We start from the raw sequence: 25,190 nt of genomic DNA, 5'->3' as shown, positions 1-25,190 counted from the left end.
CCTGACAGACAGCACTACAGCAATGTTTTAAATCAACAAACAGGGGGGCACACGTTCTGTCCAGACTTGCGCAACAAATTTGGAGTAGAGCATTCAAACGGAAGATATTCCTATCGTCACAGCACATTCCAGGGGAACTCAACTCTCTTGCAGACTCACTGAGCAGAGATCCCCTACCAGAGGAACACGAAACTACACACAGGGGCGGTAGAGCACCTCTTCTCTCAATGGGGTTACCCCACAATAGACTTGTTCGCTACAAGCGAAAACAGTCAATGCCCAGACTTCGCGTCCAGAATCCCCCCAGCCAGGCTCCAAGGGGAACACCCTATAGATGAACTTGTCAGGGTAATTTGCTTACGCTTCATTCTGCCCGACCCGGCCCCTCCCGCCCCAACACCTCACATGAAGAAGGTGGTGAACAAGATCCACAAGGAACAGATGACGCTCATCCTAGTTGCTCCTATGTGGGCAAGACAACCTTGGTATCCACATCTGCGCAAACAACCCCACTCAATGAACTTGGCAGCATGGCTCCTGAAGTCAGAGTTCGGACATCTTAACCTACCACAAAGGTGTGTGGATATCTTGAAAGAAGCAAGAAAACCTAACAATAGGCACTGTTACTTTGACAAGTGGAGGAAATTTGTAATTCGGTGCCAGTCTAAACAATTTAACCCCATAGAATGTACTCCATCCCACATTCTAACTTATATGCTCCACTTGCTAAATTCGGGGGTTAGTATTAAACTCTTTATGGAAGGAAGGTCCCTGTCATCAAAGCATTCATGGAGGGGGTAAAGAGACGTCACCCTTTAATTTCTAATCTACCGCGAGGATGGGATCTCAGTTGTACTCTCTAAAATCATGGGGCCTCCTTTCGAGCCGATGCATAAGTGTAGTCTTAAACACCTAACTTACAAAACTGCCTTCTTAGTGGTTATTGCTTCCATAAGAAGAGTTTGTGAAATACAAGCATTGTCAGTGCAGGATACTATCTTTGTTATACACCAGGATAAACCCCCCCTCCCCCAGGTTCTCCCCCCCCAAGTTCATCTCTAAATTTCACGTAAACCAGTCTATTGAGCTACCGGCTTTCTTTCAGAACCCCACCAGCTCAGGTAAAACTCCACACACTAGATGTGAGGAGGGTGGTCCTTTACTATGTAAACAAGAGACCGCTAAGGAAAACAGACCAACTGTTTGTCTCCATAGCAGCAGGCAGAGAAGGAGACTGCATTTCCAAAAATGCCATCTCCAGATGGATAGTCGGATGTATACAATTGTGCTATTCATTATCAAACAAGACACTGCCTTTCATGTCTAGAGCTCACTTCACAAGGAGCACAGGAGCCACTCTGGCCTTCATTGCAAATGTCCCCCTGTTCCGCATTACTGCATTGACGCACATTCCAAGACCGATACACAGGTGGGACAAGCGGTTCTAAGACATCTGTTCGCCCATGAACCTTCTCACATCCCACCAACTTCTAACACTGCTCGCTAATCTATGCACAGCATGTGATCTAAGCAGATTCCACAAGCCTCAGAATGGATACATTACTCACCATAATCGTATTTCTGATGCTTGTATCTGCTTAGATTCACATGCGCTCCCCATTCCTCCCCGCGCAGAGAAGGTGCATGGATGCTTATGAGCTTGTCTGATACGTATCTGTTTGGATACAAATGTTCTCACGCTTCGCTACACTTCATGCTACCTCATGTCAGAAAAATAATCTGAGGGACCTCGACGCGTGAAGGACCATGGGTACAGTGGATGTCACACTAGGGATAGTATTACTGGCACGCCCTGTCGACTTCCCTTTTCGAGTTTTGAAAACAACAACTGTAATACTCTGCAGCTGCCACTAGATGTCGGCCTAAGCACAGCATATGAATCTAAGCAGATACAAGCATCAGAAATACAATTATGGTGAGTAATGTATCCCATATATTGGTGATTGCGAAAAAGTTAGCAACTCTACGAATACCTGCAAATGAAAAGGGTGAATAATTTGTATAGCACTGACAACTTTCAGAGATGGCAACCCTAACTTTAAGTACATCCTGAAGATTAATGTTTCCTTGTGCTCAATGATTGATGCTTGCGTAAAAGCGCTTGATTGTGCATAAAGTGCACAACGTACTTCTTAGGATGCTGGCAAAAGTTAGGGTGAAAATTCTGATGAGGTGAAACTGGTTCCATCATTTAGGCCAGGATCTGCTACATGGAAAAGCTGTTCCCAACTTTTAGAGTGCTTTAGGAAGTAGATACTACTCAAGCCAAAAGGAAGATCAAAAATAGCCTTTTGCGCGTAAATGCGTTTGGATGAACAAACTGCCACCGGTAAGTGACTTCACTGCTCACCGCCCTTAGGTCGGGTTTGGTCCAGACTTGGCAGGTCTAGAGGTGGTTGTTGGAGGTTTGATTTACCTCCCCACGCCCTCAGTTTGGTTCCCAGATGCACAGGCGCTGTGGGTGCTGACACAAGTCTGGTATGGGACAGGAGCTGCTACTCTCGATTCGGTTGATGAATGAAGAAAACATGGATGCAGCAGGCATCGGGGCACTGCAAGGAATGCGGGAAGACCGCCCTCATTGACCGTCCCTGTCAAACAGTGATGCAGGGGCACCCAAGTCTGGCGGTACAATGCAACCTCCTTTCTAGCAACCCAAAGGTGCATTGTAGGATAAGCTGGGTTTCCCCAAAGTCTTGGGTAGAAACTCAAAATGACGATGCTCCTGTGTGGTACCCAAGGTTTCAGCTAGTCTGTCCGCTGGATGGCTAGGAACACTTCTGAGAAGACTCACTTACAGGGATACCAGGAGGCGTTGAAAGTGATTGGTCCCACCACTCCAAAGGTTCAACGCACCTTCACAGGTCTTCTGAGATGTAGCGCAAAGCAGGGCATGACTGGGACCACAGGATTCGGGTGCCAGCCCTCTTCAGGGCATCTTAAGATCATCGTTTGTACTGCTCGCCTTTTCAGGATACTTTTCTCCTTCTGCAGACTCGTTCGAAACTGTTGCTGATCTGCTGGAATGGACACAGGACCCCCTCCTCATATCCAAAGTCAGGCTAGTGCTGGCACCTGCCCACTAATGAGATCTGCCCCATGCATGCCAGCAAGCAGTTGTCTAATCAGGGACCACTGGCGTCCTCATGCTCTAATGCACACCAGACACCCATGCACCAGTAATGTGGATTGGTACCCGACAATCACAATCCTGGATGCCTACACACATGACCTGCAGGGAGGGACCCGTGAAAGAAGCAATATTTGCGTGCAACTATATGCACAAATAAGTCCCACACCTGGAAAGGCAAGGGGCGTGGGGGAAGGGGGGGGAAGGTCGGAGGACAAAATGTCCAAAGGGACAGACAAAAGATCTTGTGGCACGGGCATCTTGGACAACAGCCAGAGTCTTGGGCCAAATGCGATAAACGTGGTATGGCACAATAAAGTTACACAAATATAAGCAAAAGCTACTGCTGCCACCAGTCTGTCGTAAGGCACATTGTACAGCCACCAGAAATCCCTTTATATAGTGTCTAGGGCCGAAAAACATAATGGCCCTCTTGTGCGATAGTATAAGCTACTTTACACAATAATGCAATGTTACCAACAAGTGGCAAAGTCGTTGGACTAAGAAAAACAAAGTTTCTCAGTACTGATAGCCTGACAGTGTCAGTTTCCCCATAACAATGAGCTCAAGCTCAGTGGATTGCATTTGAGGGCAGTGCCCCACTATAAAAAGTCAGGTTGGGATATAGAAACAAATGTGAAAGGTTTGGGGTCCATAGACTATGTAGGAAGAGTTGCTTCAAAAGAAATCTTTTCTAACGCGGAGTATCGGAATAGTAGGATTGTATCACAGTGAATCTAAAAAGTGTGAGGCATCTTCTGGTGATAGAAATAATTTGATTTTTCCCTGAATCGCTTTCAAATTGGCTGGGAACAGAATTTTCAAGTACTCTCTCAACCTGCGCTGGACATTGAAGAAAGTCTGCCTTGCAGTCTGTACAGCAACGCTGAAGTTGGATATATAGAGACACAAGCATTTTCAGATCGTAGCTCCCCTTTCTCTCTGCCAGCCTTGAGTGTTAGATCCCTGTCACTATAGTTTAGGACTCGTAACGGTACGGGTTGGGCACCCTAGGGCAGGTCTGGGGCCAGGTGCATGAGGAGCGCTTTCTATCAAGAAGTGGTCGGAAAAGACAAGGTGCCCCAGAAATATTGGCAGCTACTTTTCTGAGCTCTCCGGCGGGCCCAACAATTTGTATATTACTACGTTGCGCTCTGGCTTCTAAATCGTTTTTCTCGTGCACCGCCTTCATGCCCTCTTCCAGTCCTGCTAGTCTCCCATCCAGGAACTGAGTTCTCGGATAGGCCAACAAAGATATCTCTACCTCTGACATATAACCACAGACCAGTTCTATCTTGTGTTCAGAGCTCTCCAGTCTACTGGCAAGGGTGTTCATTTTCTGATCCTGTGTAAAAAGGGTGCCTATCATCTCCAGCATAATAGCATGTAAGTGATGGGCAATGCAGTACGCTCTGGGAACACTATAAACAACTGTGACTACAGTTATAGGCAACCCAACCTTTGGTCTAAGCTTGTACTACATAGTTTTGGTAGCGTGTTGAGCAGCCAGGCTTATCGCAAGAGGGGAAATGTGAGTAGTAGTGGAGTTGCACAAAGATTCACAGTTACAGGTATTCAAATTAACTCTTACACTGAAGGTTTCTTGCATAAAAAATTATTAATTTATTAGTCAGTTATAAAGCAATATAATAGTAACATACAAATACACTTCAATACTGTACACTCCGAGTTTCTGAATCAGACAAGACCCTTTTGGGATGGCCCACAGACACAATCTACACCCACAGGTGACTTCAGTAACAAGGGTACTGGGGACATTAATATCTTACTTTTGGCATTCAGAACACTCTTAAAAGTTGGTAAAAGGCAAAGGTTATAAGAACACAAGAGATCACCAATATTCTTAAGCAGGGCAAATACTTTCAGATCCTCTTAGAAGAGTCATACAATTCAATAGGCTAAGCCAAAGTCAATGGGCAAAAGTCTTTGTATAGGATGCAGCACTTCAGGTAAGTAAATGGAAAAGTCTTTGCACAAGTTCTTAGGAGTCTTTGATGAACAGGAAGAATCGCATGTAGGGCCACAAGCTGATTAGACTTGAGTTGTAGGAGTTTCAAGCTAATCTGCAGTAAGAGGTAAGGTCTTAGACTTGTTTTACAGTACCTTAGCAAAGAAGAAAAGATGCAGCTGATGACTTCTCTTCCTGTGCAGCTCTCACTGTTCCTGGGTCTCAGTCGTGGGGACAAGAGGGTGGACATCTGGGGATTCCTGCAATGCACTGTAAACGGCAAACTTCACTGTCAGTGGCTGTTTCAAGTCTTCAGCTCCTTGCGACCACTGCAAATGGCAACAATGCGGTTCCTGACTGTTGAGGTGGGCTTTCCGTGCTTCTGGGGTCCTGCACTCTGTTGGGGCACAGGCTTGGTCAGTCCTGCTTGTTGGGAATCCGGAGGATCTTCCAAAAGCTCTCGGCGAGCTTAAAAGCAACACACACAATCTGGTGTTCCTCTCCCTGGCTCTATGGTTTCCAGCAGCAACTCTGTAGAAATTCAACCAAATTCTGAGATAGATGTCCAGGTGGCTTACTTTGGAGTTGATTGGTCCAACCAACTCAAAGGGAGAAGTCGTCCTTGCAGTGGCTTCTCTGTCAATGCGAACTTGGCAAGTTGGCACTGTAGCGGGGCTTCACCGGGTAAACCAACGGTCCAGGAGTTCCAGCAGGCGTCCTCTTCAAGCTCTTCTTCGGTTCCTTCGTCCAGTCACCTTTTAGTCAGTTCTCTCCCATTCATTCCAGCCTAGCTGTCACTCCCCCAGCAGGGTGGCTGTCCTTGCTGGACAGTCAACCAGCCAATCACAACAGAGTGCATTTGGGTCTCCCAGGAGACTAAGCACAGGGAGTTTTGGGCACCTCCCTCACTTCTGCCTACCCCAGACATTCTGGAGCCAGAGGCAGGTTTCACTCAGAAACCCTACCAAAGGCAAAATTAACAGACCAAACCTGGTTTGGCGCGCAGAGAAACTCTCTAGAAGGACCTTTCCACAAAGACATGGTGAAAGAAGACTGGGGGCCATTTTATCAAAGATGGCTCTGCGCCATTTTGAAAAAGATGGCTCCCGCGGGTTGCTTTACCGCAGCCGCGAACTGTCGCGGTAAATGCAAACCACAGTAGTTCAAAACAAAACCACTGCCACCAGCCATTCAGTGAGGAAAGGGTAACGTAAAACATGTTTTATAAGAAGCTAGACAAAGGGGATACTAAGTAACCCCTCCAGCACTCTATTGCAAGATAGTGTGTGCTGGGTCTAGAAAGTTACAATGCTAAGCAAAGTCAATTGCACTTTACTGCTCTGGGAAACAGTAGTTTATCCCAGAGAAGGTATTTAAACCTTGGGAAATCTGAAGGTGCTTTGGGACACCATTGTAAAATATGATGCCTATGGAGTTTGTTAGACTCCATAACCAAAAGAAACCGTGTAGAAAATCACATTAAAATACCTGAGAGAGTGGTGAAAAGGGTCTCACTCACTCCAGGTTAAAATAATCAAGTCCTCAAAATCCAGCAAAGTTGCTGGGGGTCTCTAAGGTGGAGGGCATTGGCACATTTCTGAGAATTCTCCTTAACAGTAAGTCAGCCGCCTGCTGTTCCATAGTATGTTGGGTGATAGTAATGGGCGAAAACTTTCACCGGTTTATCCTTCGTACTAGGGGTACTCTTGGCAAACGCATCCAGTAAGCTCTGCTTTTTGGATTTGGATCCAGGCATTTCCCCAGACACGCCCGAGACTGCTTTGTGGAGTGCAGACTCGGAGATCAAGAATGTCTGGAATAATTCTGTTGCAGCCCAAAGACCGACACTGTTCTTACCCTGCTCTTATGTCATGAAGTGCAGAGGCACCTCAGACAGAAAGAACAGCCCGTCCGAGGTTACCTATTTGAAGCACCCAGGGCAAATAAGTAGTCTGCAGTACCTTCGTTTCACACCATGGATCATCTAACATCGAAATATCACAGTCACAAGAGTGCCAGAGTCCTGACGGGGGACAGCAAGTGAAGAAGATGGCACATGAAGCCCCCATCAGTGATTCAATGCTTGTGTGAATTCAGCAGATTCTCCAAGCAAACAGGGATTTGACAACCAGTGCATAAGAGCTGTCAAGCTGGAAACGGAACAGGGCAGCAGCAGCGCTCTTCACCAGGGCCGTCCCTAGGATTTTCAGGGCCCTGGGCGGCATAAGATGTGCAGGCCCCCTTATTTGCATAAATGGTGACCTGTGATATTACAGAAAATTATTTCACAGAATGAGTTCAATATACAAAATATCATGGACAGTTATTTTAAAAACACGTTGCCATTAGTAAGGCAGGAGACAAAAACAATATGATGTCCAGTATATGATTTCACTGTTAAAATTTACCTATGTGGCAAAATCAGGAGTGAGGATTAATTTGTAGTAGCAGACAAAATGAGATGGGAGCCTCATCAATGTACCCTCTGAGACTTCATTGGAGGGGGTGAGCAGGCCACAACTGTTTGGTGGGGTGTAGGAATTTAAAAGGGAAACGGGGAATCCCATAACGGAATGTTGCAACAGCAACTGAGCAGGCTAGGTGACTGCTGGTGAGATGTTATGTGTGTATCTTCCTGTAAGTCATGTGACTTTTTTGTCCCTCATTGCTGCTGCAAAATGGGTTGGAAAATGTGGTGTTTTGACTTTATTTGTATAGCGCCTATACACTGAAGTGTTTCAAAGCGCTCAAGGAGGGGAGGGGAACAGTGGGAGAAAAGTCACTCGGAGCCGTTGACTTTCTGAATGATGCAGGCCTGCACAGGGCAGGGTAATTGAATGAATAAGTGCATATCATACATATAACAGTGAAGATAACTCTTTCACGTCTGACGACAGGCCTTAGTATTTCAAAGTGCCTTACACAAATAGGTTAAAGGTGGGCGGGCGAGCAGGGTAGAACAGACAATGCTAAGTTGAAGTGGATCAAACAGTTATATAGCGGCGTGACATAAATACAGTGGAGGGGGCGGGTTGGTGGGAGGTGAAGAGAAGTGTAGGAAAGGTAGACTACTGAGAATTACTACGCTCCGAGTAGTAGCAGTTTTAAGGTATAAGGAAATGGGCAAGTAGAGGGGAGGGGAGGGGAGGTGAGGCGACACAAGGAGGATAGAAGAAGAGCATGCTAGCAGAGACAGTGGGTTAGGGTGGGAAGGGGAACAGGGGGCAGGAGGCAGGAGGTTGAGGCTTCAGCGGGCCCATCCAAATTCGACTTTTGGCAGTACAAGGTGAAAACGCGCGCAGCAACTAGGCACAGCTAAAATAGTCGGGAGTCCAGATGAGGTGGAGTGAGAAGTGAGACAGTCCCAGGTATGAAGGATGAGAATCAATGAAGTTAGTTGAGGGACTGTAACTGCCCTTGATGTTTTGTATGTTAAAGTCTCATTCTTGCGCTGCCCAGGGTCCTGAAAATCCTAGGGCTGGCCCTGACTGCAAGGCCTATATCCTGCCACCTCTCGCACAGCACTCCGTACACCGATACTTCAATGACGGCGGGGGGGGGGGGGAGTGGGCCTGACGCCGAAGAGAAACATCACCGTGTGCTCAGTCCCTCCACTCACTAACTGCAGATTAGCTGCCTCGTTCCAGGGGCTGTACAGCTACCTGGGCTCTCGCTGCCGCAGAAGGATTCAGCAACGCTGGCCGCGTATCTCGCAAATACGGGTAACGCCAGACCGTCCAGGCACAATGTTATCCAGCCAGCTGAATTCGGGTGGATTATCACTTGAAAGACTGATACTCGGTCGCGGGCAGCTTTCCGCATCCCATATAATTTGCGACGGGTGGTTGAATTCAGTCCCTGCTTCGCAGAAGAGGATTGATTGCAGGTTCTCTGGTCGGAGCTCACAGTTTAGGCAGCCATTACTGCTGATGTGCCTTAGCCCCGCCCTTTTATATGGTTTTTAATGTCTACATTATTTTCCTCCAGTGCTTTACTTTGAACAGTTTTGCTTTTGTATTTCATAAGTGTTATTAGAACTTTTTGAATTGTGCAGCGGTGTGTCGTCCCCTTTGGGATTACCGTTCCAAGCTACGAGATGGTGGTAGATCTTTCTTCGGCTGGGGCCTTCCTCTGGAACAGCCTCCCTGCCTCTCTGAAACTTGGCAAACCATCTCCAGTTCCGGAAGTACCTCAAGACCTTCCTCTTTGCTTCTGCCTTCTCTCTTCCTCTCCCCTGCTGATTTCCTGTCTGATACTGCACTGGTCAGCTGGATACCCTCTTATTTCGGGCCCAGGTCCCTGCTCGCCCAGTTGCACACCCACACTGCCTCCCGGCAACTGTTGCACTTGGGTCTGTATCTGTAACCCTACAATCCCCCTACCTGCACTTTTGGACACCTGCTGTCTACATTTACCCTTGCACCTGCCACCTGCTGGCTGCACTTCTTGTTATTGTTTTGATCCCTTGTACAGCACTGCCCCTCCCCTTTCCCCTGGCCCCCCCACCCCCTCACTGTCCCCTACACTTGTGCGATCTCAATGTCATTTAGCCTAGTAACATTGTCTCTGTCCTCCCTCTGTTCCCCCTTCCTTGCCTCATCGCGCCTTGAAACACTTGTGTATAGGCGCATTACACATGCCATATATCATATCATACCGACTTTGTAGAAATGTGCATATGGTTGCTTATTTAGTGTACTCTTGACTTTTAATTGCATTTCTTTTAATTAATATTATAGTTTCATATACATCTGTGTGGACCTTTTTAGTACCCAACAGTCTTCAAGTGTACTTTTACGCCAAACCACCTAGTCATCTGCATCTAAGCTAGACCCAGGTGTGAAAACCCCTTGCATATTGGTTAGCCTCTCGAAACCCCACGCCCGTTTTTGTTCTCAAAAATCGCTCCTAACAGTAAACCGGGCAAGGGACGACCGATTTTATGGGCTGCTTGGCATCCTTGGTGCACAAGTGTTTTGATAGGAACACTTCGGTAGTCTATGCTCTGGGGAGTCACAAGGCTAAAATGCTTGAGGTCACACAGCAGGCATGACTGACTTGAACACAGAGGTGTGTGAGGTGACAAAGCACAGAAGCGTATAAGGAGGATCATATATTGTATTTCAGTTCCATGCTCATACGGTTTGCCCTTCAAAGGAATTCCACATTGACTGAAGTGTATTAAATGATTGATGTAGATGCGTTTATATCACTCAAACCTGTGCATGTTAATGGCCTTTATTAAACTTTTTTAAATTTTTATATTTAAAGGGACATGCAGTGAAAGGGCAAGCTTTATCTGGATTAGGAAGGACAGATGAGGCGCTGAAGGAGTACCTCTATTGTGTTGCCTTGAGTCCCGACATGTGTGACATGAAGAAAGAAGCACAGAAGGTAATTTTGATTTACCGTTTGACATTCATTCCTTCCTTTTGAAAAGTCCATTGTCCCAAGTATAAGGTTCTGAGTCGTCCTGTGCAAGGAAGGTATTGTTTCTTTTACTGTACCTAGGTACATAACTAAACTCCTCTCTTCTCATGCAAGCTAGTTCTCTTGTGTTTACAGGTTTTACATGTCAAATTTTGGACAATGATTTGAAAGGTTCTCCTATTCTAAATTTATTTAGATAATGTGTGAGATGTTTGTCCCAGCCTATGAAAATCTGCGTGGAAGTTTAACAGCACCCTTCTGCTCACCGTCCTACAACAGGCTGAAGCCTGTTTTTCTGAGCAGTAGAAGTACATCGCCTTCCTCTGAAGACTATTCCAACGCAGGATGCTCACAGGTACCATCTACGTATTTTTATAGATTGTATATGATCAGAGAGTTGTGAATCAACAATGTGAAACATTAGGAGAGCTTGCTTGTACACCATTACAGTTGCAGGTAAACTTTTATTCATAGACACACAGACCCGTTAGGTGAGTTTGGAGGGTGCACATTCTTTTTAGCTATGCTATTCTCTGCTCCCAAATGACAGCCACTATTTAAGATATATTGTGATATCATTCAGACCTTATGACCTTTAACTGCCACCATGGGGCCAGATTACAGAAACTTTGCACCTGTGCAAAGTTGCTCCATTTTAGCACTAGGGCACAAAATATTGGGGTCATATTAGAAAATATTTGCTCCGTGACACGTGTGCAATTTTTCATGGTTCATGCACCTTGGCAAAAAATGGCCGTACTGCAAAAAATGCACCTTTTGCACCAGGGCAAAGTTTGCCCTACTGCTAATACACTTTCGTATTAGCACTAAGGAAAACTTTGACATGGTGCAAAACTGCATTGAAACTGCATGTTTTTTCCGCTGGTGACATTTTTTGCCCTGGTGCTTATATCATAAAAAAATTGCACCTGTCACAGTGCTAATGTTTTCGAACATGGCCGCAATTTTTTTGCTCTACTGCAGTGTCTGTAATCGGGCCCCTAGTGTACTTTTGCCACTGTTGTGTGACCACTCTTCTCAAAAGTCCTAGGGCATGTTATCAACTGTTTTCGAAACTAAACTTTAGTTCTGTATCAGATCATGAATATTAATCAACAGACTAGACCAAGCAGGGTGTCCATTTTCAAGGAGCTTTATTCTGAGTTGTTCCTAATTGTAGTGCAGATATCAAAATGGGACAGTCCTCCAACCTAAAGACCCTTTTCTTCACAGGTTGGCACCTATCTTTCATTGCCACCAAAGCATACAAAAAAGAGGGCATGGTCAGGATGGTGGCTTGATAAGACATTCCCCTCTGAAGCTCCCGCCCGTCCTGGCAAGTTCATTGCATCTCTCCAATGATCCAACATAGATTCAATTTGGGTCCGATGAATACACCCCCTCACCCTCATTGTTCCAGTGAATATTCTATGTAGAGAGTAGTCTTATCAGCCCTTATAGATGTGGGTAGGGAGCTTTTGAGATGCACAAAGCCCACTAAGATGGAGCCTGCTTTCGGAGTGCCATGCTGCTGGGTGCCTCCTAGCCTCGTATTGCTCTTCCCCGGGGCAGCTGGTAATCTCCTTGGAGTCAATGGTGTGGCAGCGAGCTGGCCACCAAATCTGTTTGGGCCCAGCGGGATGAGCTTCTGTACCTTTGGTGTGGAGTGCCTTGTGAGTGGCATGGTGGAAATTCACCCAAATCCTGTTCTTCCACCTCTGCTGCAGGGCCCACACCATCTGCCTGCAGCCCTTAGACCCGGACTGCATAGTACCCCTTCACGAGGCCTGGTTAGGCCATTTCCATCATGGCCACCTTTGCCTGACTTTGTCCCGATCTCTGCCTGGAGGCCGAGATGGTTGGCTGCCACAATCAACAAAGCCTGCTGTGATGGTAGCTGGCAGGCAAAAGCTGGCCCTCATGCAAGGGCCTCATCTAAGGGTCACTGCAAAACCTGTCTGGGCTTGTTCTAGACCGGAACCCCCCCCCCCCCCACCTCCTTCACCTCCACAGCACACCATGATGGAGTCGCATGGATTTTGGAGGAAAACTGTGACCCGCGATCTTGGCCCTGCAGATTTACTTGTGAGTTGCAGCTCGCCTAATTTCGATTTCTTTATTTTTTTTTATTTTTTTTGTGACTTTACATCTGCAGCCACTTTTGTTTTTGTGTGTAGTGTGCCTGTCCTTGCCACCCCTCTCACACCCTCCACTCCTACTACATGTCTCATGCACTTATCTTTGCTCTGTTCGACTTACCCTCACCTCCCCTTTCTCTATGTAAGCTCTTGCATTATTGAATTGACCGTTAGGCACGTACAATAATTATGTCATATGTTGTAAACAGTTTTTATCCCACCTTGTTCGATGTTGTACCTCTAAATGCATAGCACTTGCCAATTCTGAATGTTCCAATGCCTATTAATGTCAATTGTTGCTTAAGTACTCACCCTCCTTGCGTTGGAGCGATTTTAAACGCTTAAGTGTATAGGCGCTATATAAGTGACCAATAAATATATAAATCCAGCTGGCCATGTTCAGACCATGGAAAGGGTGGGTTTGTAATCATCCCAAGTCATGCTGTACCTTGCATTGATGGGTGTGTACCATGGAGAACTGTTGTGTGTAGGCACGGCAACAGGGCCACAGGTGAACGCCATCAAACAGTTTTACCTGCCTCAGCCACCGTGAGTTGATCGGGGGTCTGCCCTACCCCTCTTGTTAGGGAGGCTGGGTACCTCCTTTAAATCTTGCCAAGCGAAGGTTGCTGATGAGGCTCCTGAGAAGGTATTGATCACACCAAACCTTTTTGAGGCTTCTTTTGGTAACTTTGCATGGCGTATGTGGGGACCTGTTTCCAGATGCAGGTTGTGCTGAGGGGTGCTTAATTTGGTGGCCTAATTCATGGAGAGTATCCTGCCCCTTGCTATTCTTGGTATAATCACAGTTGCACTATGCAATGATGGCAGAAGATACCCATGGATCATTTCATGAGGGTCTCAGCTCAACCTGCTGTCCGGGTTAGCGTTCACTATCAAAGCGTGGTTCCGACATTACATCTGTCTATTTCCAGGGTGACTCCCACTCCATTGCAAACTGACCCTCCCCAGTTGATTTTTCTAAGGAAGACCTCACTGCCTGCTTAGACCTAAAGAGCAATATAACTTGAGATGTTGAGGCACTTAAGAAGCGTTCCCTTCAGAGAATCCACCTAGAAATCCAGTTGTTTGGTGCGGGGGCCGCAGGACATGAATAGTATAGTTCTGAAATATCTGACGAGCTTCCTAATCTTCAGGGTGAGGTAATGATGCTAGACATCCTCACCACGTAGTAGCTCGACAAATGCAAATATCTAGTGATTAGGTCCTGTAGGGGGCAACCTCCAGCTGAACTTTGTAAAAAGGAGCATTGATGACTAAACAATCTGGCACTTTGCAGTCCTTACTGAATTCCAGACAATGATTGAAATTTGCCAATTACTTTTTACATGTAATTTGCCAAAAATGTGTAAATAAGGAAAAAAAAAAGGCTGCGATCTCGCAGATCATTTTAAGAATAAAATCACTGACATACACTGAATTATACAAAGTGGGCCAATCAACCAGGCCATGCACCATCCCCTACCTAGGCCAGGACAACAGAACAGGTTGAAAAGCTTTGCCTAATTTTCAAGAAGAAAAACTCCTCAACCTGGTGAAAAAAAGCAACAAGGCAGGCTCCCCAATGGACCGCTGCCCACCGGACCTCTAAATCAATTCTCACACAGGGCACACCCTTGAAAATTCTACTACCTCTTCAACCTCCACTCTCGATGCGTACAGTACTACGAGCATTCAAATCTGCCTACATCAAACCACTACTCAAGGACACAGAGGGTGATGTGGAAGCACTCTGAAACTGCAGACGAATCTCAAACATTCCCTATTAGGCAAAGTTATTAGAGGCCTATGTCTCTGAACAAACACTGGAACACGGGGAAAATCACCAACTGATGGACCAGGCACAAGTCGGCTTCATACCCATGAGGGGGACGGAAACGGTACTGCTCTTTATATGGGAAGACCTAAAGACCAACGCAAACTCGGCAACGGTACTACTCGACCTCTCCGTCGCATTCGACAGTCAGAGGCTGGAAGAAATGGGGATCACCCAAACGGCGCTGCTCTGGATTAAATCTTTCTTGTCTGAAAGAACAGGGTATGGATGAAACCATTCAAATCCGCACAGCAAGACACTACCTGTGGAGAACCTCAAGGATCTCACTATCCCTGCTCGTCTTAAAAATCTGACACCATTAATCAACCTCATCAAAAGACAATGCTTCTCTTGCTACAACTACGCAGATGACACCCAAATCTACAACATTGTTGATTAACGACAGGAGAACACAACAAAACTCTACCAATGGATGAACACTAATCACTGCAAAATCAACCTGGGCATAACAGGATTCATGATTACATCCAACAACCAAGGAAGCAGACAGTACATCACATGGCCTGTAGAACTGGGAACAGCACTCGCACATCCAAAGCTGTAAAAAACCTAGGAGTCCTAATGTGGAACAAGCTAACCCTAGAACTGCAAGTAAATGCTATAATCGGATTAATCTACACACAATCAAAAAGATTCTACCTTTCCTCTTTCATGCACAAAACACTGACCATCATCTCCTTCATGTCCAAGATGGACTACGCCAACAGCTATACCTCGGTATTCTGGATTATTTACTGAAGAAACTGCAACGTATACAGAATGCAGCAGCCAGACTTCTCCTCAAACTCCCATGAAGAGACCATACCACTCCAGCGCTAAAGATGCTACATTGGCTACCAGTCAAAAAACGAATCCCATTCAAAACAATGTGCATAACACACACAGCAATTCACGTCCTAGCAGTGGAATTCCTGCAAAAGAACATTCCTTATCTACCAGCCTGACTAGAACACTCGGATCCAGCGACATCTGCCTAGTACCTAAACCATACACAAACGTGGTGGATCAGAATTCTCTTGCCTAGCCGTACAACTTTGGAACTCTCTACCCAGAGACATACAATCCATGAAGAACCATCTAAAATTCAGAAAATCTCGAAAAACCTGGCTCTTTAATTCAGAACGGGACAAATATGAATGAACAGCCACCACGCTCCATGAAATGCAATCCCAACTGAAAAGGACTGGAGATTAGGCTGTAACGGAGGGAAGTGCACCGATGTAGAGGGGCGCCTGAACAGGAATGAGGGCCAGGTGTACCCGTCCCTTTAGAGGGTCAATACGGAAACGGGGGAGAGAAATGTGTCTGACTTAATTGGACCACAGATGGAGGGCCTTAGATGAAAAGGGTGAAAGAGGTGTCCCGAACTCAGAACTTATAAACCGTGAGCACGGGGACCATGGGGCCACAAGGGTGCATCAAATTTTGGGACGTTTTATCTCTCACTGCTATATCCCAAATCTAGATGTCACTGCATTTACTGTGGAGTCCCAATTTGGGCATTTCTCCATATATCGAGGTACCTCAAATTTAGAAATGTTATCGTTTGCTGCTGTCTCAGATTTGGGTGTCACTGCATTTGCTGTTGTCCCCCAAATCTAGGCATTCGTGCCAGAAGAATGACTGGGGAGTAAGCCAAGCCAAAGCAGAGTGCAGAGAAGAAGAGAGCCGTCTGAATGGGAGTGAGACTTGGGTGTACCCTTCACTATAGAGCGTCAAATGGGGAAACTGGCAGAAGAGATGGGTTCGACCTAATTGGACCACTGACTGGAGAATAAATGGGAGGAGGGAGGCATTCTGATCTCAGAAATTATGGACCGCGAGGCACAGGGAGCACACTCCTCTCCCAGGAGGTACCCATGGGGGTGGTGGTTGCGGCACACCAGGGTGAGATACGAGGAAAGGGATATCGACAGCACTTGGTCTGAACGCTGGAGGTGGACAGGTACTGCCTCTGAATAGCCGCATTGAGGACTCAATCTTCTGCACACAACATAGGAGTGGTATGTCTAGCACACAGAATGTGTGACGGGGCAAGAGACCAGGGCCACAGTCATTCAGAACACTGGGGTTAGGATAGGGTACCACCCCTAACCAACCCTACTAAAAAAACTCAACCCTTTTGCTTGCACCTTTCAAGCTGTGAACTAAACATAACCATACCTCTACAGTACAACAACTGCATGCACTTCACTACACCACAACGATGAAACAAACTACACATAGTATCGCACAACAGCACATGATGGCTACCAACAAATCGAAAAACACCTGTGCTCAGCGAACGGTGGGAACGAAACTGAAGCTGCCAACTGCACATTACAGCTCCCTTGCTCTTTCTCCCGTTCAGTCCTAACAACTCACCACCCCTACCCTTACCCTCTTGCCTTACAGATCCGCCAGAGCACAAAACATAAACAGGCTCTAGACTACCCAAAATAACTCTGAGCAGCCCTAAGTATACCTAAAAGAGACCACATCACACAAGCAAGAAAGACGGTTAATTGCTTCCCAGTCAAAGACCGCATCACGTTTAAAATTCTCACGACCACACACACATGCATTAATTACACAGCACCATCCTACCTCTCAGACACACTATCCGGATCACTCATCTAGGCCCACCAGAACATGCCACTCCAACCAACTCATTGTACCGCGCATCAACAGCGCCAAGGCAGGAGGGTTAGGATTCCTGTATATTGCCCCGAAGCTATGGAATGCGCTCCCACTTGCACTCCGAGCTGAAATTTCTCTCCACGTCTTCTGGAAAACCCTCAAAACTGCTCTCTTCAACAAACTGCTCATTTGTATATGCAGCACAGTGTGCTTTGTTCTAATTATATATAGAGCAAACATAAGGACTTGTAATACGTGTGAAATAATATCACCTAATGCTTAGATACCTTTATATATATTTCTGAGGCTTGTGGAATCTGCTTAGATCACATGCTGTGCATAGGCCGACATCTAGTGGAAGCTGCGGAGTATTACAGTTTGTTTTTCGAAACTCGAAAATGGGCGTCGACACAGGGCGTGCCAGTAATACTATCCCTAGTGTGACGTCCACTGTACTCATGATCCCTCACGCGTCTAGGACCCTCAGATTGTTTTTTTTCCGCCATGCTGGTCGGAAGCACTGAGCGGAGTTCCCTGACTTAGTCAGATTTTGCAAATATTGTTGTATATTTCCCCGTTTATTCCACCTATACGTCGAGTCTCCGAACATCGACACTCTACGCCGGGTCAGAGAAAAGTCAACCGTCAAACTACAGCGACGGATTTGGGCCTCGGAAGGCCTCTGGCCGGGCCTCGGAAGGCCTCTGGACTCGGCCCTGCAAGTAGGGAGAGTGGTGGGTGGCACATATCCTACACTCTGATTAATATAGGTACATTACTTATATTCCTACACTCCCAGCCCGCTGCCACAGGGTGCGTATGGAGGGTACCCCCTTTCAATTTTGCCCCAGGTGCAACAGCAAGTATTCTTGGGTTGACAGACACGTGTAAGCTCTGCTTGCCGAGGGACCACCCCGAGGCGAATCGCAGAGCGTGCAGTCGGTTCAAACCGAAGACCCTTAAGGACCGTTCGACAAAGCGTTGGGCCCACCACGCCAGGCGACAAGAGGCCATGGCCGCGGAGGGTGCCTTCAGCGATGGCAGCAACACCGTACTTTCGGACGGCGAGGGCAATGTGGCGTCAATGGACAGCCAAGCGCAAGTCCCCAACCTCAGAAGGTTGTCCGGCAGGGCAGCTATGGGGAAGACACCCGGCGACACGAGCGCTACCCACACCACTTCCAGCAAACAAAGTTCCAACTGAGACTCGACGCGCACGTCGAGTTCTCGGAAAGAGGCACGTAGAGAACGGTCCACCGAGTCCGTGTCCTCTGGGCGTTCGCGTTCGAGATCGCCTCATGACACCAGGCAACCGTCCACTGTTGCTAAGAGTGCCTCGCTCCCCTTAGTGACTGAGGTTCGGTCGTCGGAGGATGACGCCGACCTCTACCCCCAGGCTGCACTCCAGGAGTCGGCGTCTGCAGGCAGTGCGAAGGCTGCTACCGAATCCCTTACACTCTCCAGAGACAGGGACTCTACCCCCGAATCTCGGCGCCAGGAGTCGAAAAGCTCTGATAGGGCCCAAAATTCGGGGAAACCCTCTTCCACCCGTGGGGAGGGGGGAAAACAACAAAGTAAGCAGTCCCAGCCTACTTCCACTCCTAAACTACATTCTACTCCACCTAAACAGACGGACAAGTCTCAGTCTCTTGTCCCTAAGGCCCCTGTTCAGGCCAGTAGGTCTAGTCAGGATAAAACAGGGAAAGCACTCCAGAATAGTTATTCCCAGTTCAAGGGAATGTTCCAGTGATGACATAGACAGAGTAATGTCAAGGATGTCATCATTGGCAGATTTCTACGCCAAAAACCCGGAACACTTTCTATCTTATACCCCAGAAGGGGCAACTCCCTCAGGCTCTAAGGATCCAACACCCCCAAGTAAGAAGTCCCGGGGTGAAGCACCTACTCAGTCTTCAGACCCCTTTTATATACAGCCCTATTCTCAATATCAGGAAGATCCATCCTTTGGTGAGGATTCAGACGTGGGCATGTTCAAAGAACAAACTGGGATGGGCTATTATGGGGATGATGAGGACCAAGAGAAGGAGGACCCAAATATCTACAGGGTAGATTCCCCGGTAGAGAAAGAGCCCGCGGTTACCGACTCCCCTGTCGACAACCAGCCTCTCCTAAATGAGGTCCTGTCCAGAGCGGCACAGCACTTCCAAATTGACACCCAAGGTGCTCAGGAAGAGAGGGACTTTGCAGAGGAATTGGTGGGAGAAAGGAGACCTGTTGCTCAGGCCATCCCTATCCTTAAGTCGATACAAAGGAGGATAGACCCTTCCCTTGTTAACCCCAATCTCACTAGGGCAGTAAACCCCAGAATTGAAAAGCTTTTCAGGGCAGCCCTATCTGACCCACTGTACATAAGGGGACATCTCAAACCGGACTCCCTGGTTGTTACAAACACCCGTAAGAGGGCGGGAACACCCTTGTCATCGTCCGAAGCTCCTCCCGACAAGGAGAGCAAGAAGATTTATGGCTTGGGCAGGAAAGTAGCCTCATTTTCCGCCTACCAGGCACGGATTGCCAACTGCACCACCCTGCTGGCTAGTTGCAACTGCCACCAGTGGGAAGAAGTCGTAGCTCTCATAGACTCCGCCCCAGAACCCTTAAAAAGTCAATTGGCACGAGTTTCGGCAGAGGGGAGAGCCGTGTCAGGTTGCATTTTAAAATTAACCTTTGATGCCGCGGATAACGCCGGCAGATTAATTGCTGAAAGCGCGGTCAAGAGGCATGCTTGGCTACGGCAGTCTGGGTTCAAGGCCGAGACCCATGCATCATAGATAGATAAGCTGGTGGAGCCGGATCTATTGTTTGGAAAGGCGGTCGAGGACGCGCTGAAGAATGCCAAGGACGAGTACGATACATTCAAGTCCCTAGGGCAACTAACCAACAAACCCCCTAACCAGAGAGGAAATGGCAATTTTCGTCAGCCTCGCGGACAAAACTCCCAAAGAGGCTCAAACTATTCCCAAGACCAGGGTACTCCATCAAACACTAACCAGCACTCTACCCAGAGTTATGGCAGGGGTAACAAGAGAGGTCATGGTAGGGGTAGAGGCAGTCCCAATAAAGGAGGCGGCACGCCTCCACCAAAACAGTGACGCTCACTTAAGGGTCCCTTCTCACGCATCCCCAGTAGGGGGGGGACGTATTTCCATCTTCACCCAAGCTTGGGAAGGAATCACATCAGACAGATGGGTGCTGTCCACAGTGTCCGCAGGATACTGCATAGAACTCCTAGAGCGTCCTCAAAACCACCCTCCACGACAAAGAATACACTCCTTAGACCACCAGAAGATCCTACTCGAAGAGATCGAAAATCTTCTTGCACAGGACGCGATAGAACTCGTCCCCGGGACACCAGGTAAACAAGGGTATTTATTCAACTTACTTCCTTGTGCCAAAAAAAGATTTGACAATGCGCCCAGTATTGGACTTACGGCCTGCAAACAAGTATGTCAAGCCCCAAAAATTTCGCATGACTACTCTCCAAGAGGTAATTCCCCTCCGAAAAAAGGGGGATTACATGGCAACATTGGATATGAAAGATGCCTATTTTCATATTTCCATGTTCCCAGCACACAGAAATTATCTGCGCTTCAAGATGGACAGTCAGCTCTACCAGTTCAAGGTACTGCCCTTCGGGATAGCCTCGGCTCCAAGGGTATTCACCAAGGTACTGGCGGTGGCGGCGGCACACCTACGCAGGGAGGCAATCCCAGTGTACCCTTATCTGGACGACTGGCTCATCACGGGGGAGACCCCAGTAATTTGCAGGACAAACATTCAAAGAACTATCGACCTCCTCTTCGAATTGGGCTTCTCCATAAACGAGAAAAAATCAAGTCTAGTGCCCAGCACCTCCAAGCACTTCCTAGGAGCTGTTCTAAATGCTCTAGAGGGGTTGGCTTTTCCTTCAGAGGAAAGAATTCGGAATATACTACTGCAAATGCCGCAATATCAAACCGGTCGCCAGATGACAGTACGCAAAGCAATGCGTTTGCTGGGCATGATGGCGTCATGTATTTACCTGGTCCCCCACGCGCGCCTGCGCATGAGTCCCATGCAAGAATTTTTGGCAAAATTGTGGTCTCAGGCAAGTGGTCAGTGGGACGATCTAGTGATCGTTTCGCCAACACTTGTAAAAAGCCTCCACTGGTGGACAAGAGACAATCTATCCAAGGGGAAACCCTTTTACGATCCCGAGATACAGGCGGTAGTCACGACGGACGCATGCCTGACAGGATGGGGAGCTCACCATCTCCACCACACAGCTCAGGGTCTGTGGTCTCACACATTGGCCAAGAATCACATCAACTTGCTAGAGCTTCTGGCAGTTTTCAGAGCACTTCAAGCATTCGAACCCCACCTACTGAACCTGTCGGTGCAGATCCGGACGGACAGCACGACAGCCATGTTCTACCTGAACAAGCAAGGAGGTACTCGTTCGCCAAATCTGTCCAGACTTGCCCAGAAAACTTGTATATGGGCACTCAGACGGAACATCTTTCTGTCATCCCAACATGTTCCAGGGGATCTCAATTCTCTAGCGGACGCCTTGAGCAGAGATCCCCTTCCGGAGGAACACGAATGGTGTCTACACAGAGAAATCGTAGAAGATCTCTTCTCTCAGTGGGGTTTCCCCACTATAGACCTATTCGCCACAAGCGAAAACAGTGCCCAGGATTCGCATCCAAGTTTCCCCAACCAGACTCCCAGGGGAACGCCCTGTGGATGAACTGGTCAGGGATGTTTGCGTACGCTTTTCCACCAACTCCTCTCATCAGGAAGGTGGTGAACAAGATGAACAGAGTCGGTTTCCACACCTACGCAGACTCTCGGTGTGCGATCCCATCAAACTCCCGGGCTGGTACAATCTTTTGTCCCAGCACCAAGGTCAGAAGGTGCATCCTCTACCCAACTCCATGAACCTAGCAGCATGGCTCCTGAGGTCATAGAGTTTGGACATCTCAATTTACCACAGAGGTGTATGGACATCCTAAAAGAGTCTAGGAAACCGAACACGAGGCATTGCTACTTCGACAAATGGAAGAGATTCGTTATCTGGTGCCAGAATAAACAAATCAACCAAGTTGATTGCACTCCTTCCACAATCGTGACATACATGCTCCACCTGCTGGACGCAGGGTTGGTTTTCAATTCACTAAAGGTACACCTGGCACCACTGTCAGCGTACACCACCTCACATAGCAAGGTGTCGTGGTGGAAGGTACCCGTGGTTAAAGCCTTCATGGAGGGAGTAAAGAGACTTCATCCCCCTATATCTAACCCACCACCAGGATGGGACCTGAACGTGGTGCTATCTAAACTCATGGGCCCCCCATTCGAGCCCATGCATAAGACAAGTCTCAAACACCTGACCTATAAGACTGCCTTCTTAGTAGCCATTACATCCATAAGGGTCAGGGAAATTCAGGCTCTGTCAGTGCAGGATCCATTCTTTACTATTCATAAGGATAAGCTGGTTTTACGGACACACCCTAGGTTCTCACCTAAGTTTATTTCTAAATTCCATGTAAACCAGTCCATCGAGCTTCCGGCTTTCTTCCAAAACCCACAAAGCTCGGCTGAGGTTAAACTACACACCCTAGATGTGCGTAGGGCGGTCCTTTACTACTTAAACCAGATCAGACCGCTTAGGAAAACAGATCAACTGTTTGTCTCCGTAGCCACAGGCAAAGAGGGAGATCGCGTCTCTAAGGGTGCCATCTCCAAGTGGATTGTCAACTGTATCCAGTTGTGTTACTCTCTTTCTGACAAAACTTTGCCTTTTACGCCCAGAGCCCACTCGACAAGAGGCATTGGGGCCACTCTGGCTTTCATTGCAAATGTTCCCCTTGACACCATTTGCAAAGCAGCTACTTGGAGCTCTATTCACACTTTTACTCAGCACTACTGCATTGACACCCATTCCAAGACAGATACTCAAGTGGGACAAGCGGTTCTAAGACATTTATTTGCTCATGACCCTTCTCACATCCCACCTCCTTCTAACACTGCTCGCTAATCTATGCACAGCATGTGATCTAAGCAGATTCCACAAGCCTCAGAAGGGATACATTACTCACCGTAATCGTATTTCTGATGCTTGTGTCTGCTTAGATTCACATGCGACCCACCCTTCCTCCCCTCTGAGAGAAGGCGCATGGATGCGTGTAGTCTTATTTTATCTATCTTCTATCTGCTTGGATCATCTGTACTCGCGCTACTCCTCATGCTTCCTCATATCAGAAAAAATACAATCTGAGGGTCTTAGACGCGTGAGGGATCATGGGTACAGTGGACGTCACACTAGGGATAGTATTACTATACAAACTGTAATACTCCGCAGCTTCCACTAGATTTCGGCCTATGCACAGCATGTGAATCTAAGCAGATACAAGCACCAGAAATACGATTACGGTGAGTAATGTATATGTGTATGTATATGTGCATGTGTATATATATGTGTGTATATATATATATATATACCACCCCCCCTGCTAGTAATTTCATTTAATGTTTTTCCTCTCAAACTTTTTTTTTTTTTTGTATTTCGCTAGCCTTGCCCCTTACAAAGTAGGGACAGACCCTTCTTTGTTGCAGGCCGGTCTGTCCACAGTACATTAATCCCCCTGGGGGTGGTGCACAGCGGGAGGATTACCTGGGAAGGGAAGCCCCTTATTGGACTAGGGACTATCCTCTTCAGGAGACGCGATAGAACCCAGCCTTCAGCCTTTTCAGGGGTTGAATCCCCCTCCCATCTGCCCTGATAGGACTGATATGTTTTATTGTAAAACCAATCCAACTAGTTCATTCATGCAGAATAAAGAGCTAACCGATATTAAGGTTGACTCATTACATCTGAAACCATGTACTGAAACCAGGAAGAGGACTGCGAGAATCAAGATCATGCAGGTGAACTGAAGTGAGCAGTCTAGTCCTTCAACAAATCCGACTGGTTCAGAACGACTTCCTTTCCCAATGCTGGAGTTTAAATGTAGCACTGCTGAGAGCCAGAAGAGAATCCCTCCTGGTAGCAGTGTCTGGGAAGGCAACACAGTCGGCTGGAAAGCAGTGCATGGAGATGCGAGACCAACACGCACACAAGACACCATTTGCCGTTGAAGGAGAGAGAACAAACGTCTGAGAGATGGCTACTCTGAAGTTCACTTACTGAATAGGCACTGGAGCGCCTTGCAGTGTCCCCAGCAACGCTGAGGTGAGAACGGACTGCGAGAAGGACATGGATGCTACAGACTAACAACAGAACCAAGAGCAAGTGCAAGGGCTACTGGAGCCTCGAGACGGAAACCCGCCACCCAGAAAACACAAACTGAAGATGATACGTGGGTTGGGTGGGATTAACAGGAGGGCCAGGAAAGCCAGTGAAGCACAGAAAGGACCGAATGAGAATCGGAAAGTATTGTGGACTAATACACTAAAAGAAATATGGAGAAGCAACTGCTTAGATACCCCAGTCCTTAATAAATGCATGACAAGTGAATACATGACCAGTGAAATCTTAGCTTGGCAAGAGAGTGAACCAGGCTATTCCAGAAAACAATTGCGAGTCTGGGACCTGCACCCATATAAAGCAGAAAGTATAAGGGAGTCGGAGATACCGCCTGAAAGCAAGATTGGAAACCATGAACACTACATTTGACAGGAGAGTAAACCAAACCAAAGAAAGGTTCCATTGTGAGTCTGGGACCCACACCCAAAGAGAGACCAAGGATAAAAGGGTCTGGGACCCTAACCAGAAAACAAATGCAGGAGCCCTATTCATGAAGCAGAGACAATATATAAGATATTTGGTTCTTGGCAAGAGTGTATACCAAGACCCTTCAAGTATTGCGAACCTGGGACTGAGGAACTTGTTGTACTTCTGGAGAATCCTTTGCCTTTTGTATGCGTAGAGACTGGAAGGCATTTGACCTTTTAAGTGTAGGGGAAAGGAGCAACCCTCTAAAATTGTAACATTATTTTCTTGAGCATTGTTTTGAACCTTTTGAA

General features: G+C 47.3%; 1 protein-coding gene across 1 annotated transcript in view; it reads left to right on the top strand.

The window, feature by feature from the left end:
- Positions 1–25,190, top strand: part of LONRF2 (LON peptidase N-terminal domain and ring finger 2) — an 882,740-nt gene that overhangs the window by 303,325 nt on the left and 554,225 nt on the right. Inside the window, exons 3-4 of the mRNA XM_069636696.1 lie at positions 10,392–10,514; positions 10,747–10,905. Of these exons, the coding sequence (XP_069492797.1) occupies positions 10,392–10,514; positions 10,747–10,905 (282 nt within the window). The remainder of the gene's footprint in view (positions 1–10,391; positions 10,515–10,746; positions 10,906–25,190) is intronic.

Source organism: Ambystoma mexicanum, chromosome 7p (assembly GCF_040938575.1).
Source record: "Ambystoma mexicanum isolate Mex_15411 chromosome 7p, UKY_AmexF1_1, whole genome shotgun sequence".
Taxonomy (NCBI): Eukaryota; Metazoa; Chordata; class Amphibia; order Caudata; family Ambystomatidae; genus Ambystoma; species Ambystoma mexicanum.
This window is presented reverse-complemented; position numbering and strand designations above follow the sequence as displayed.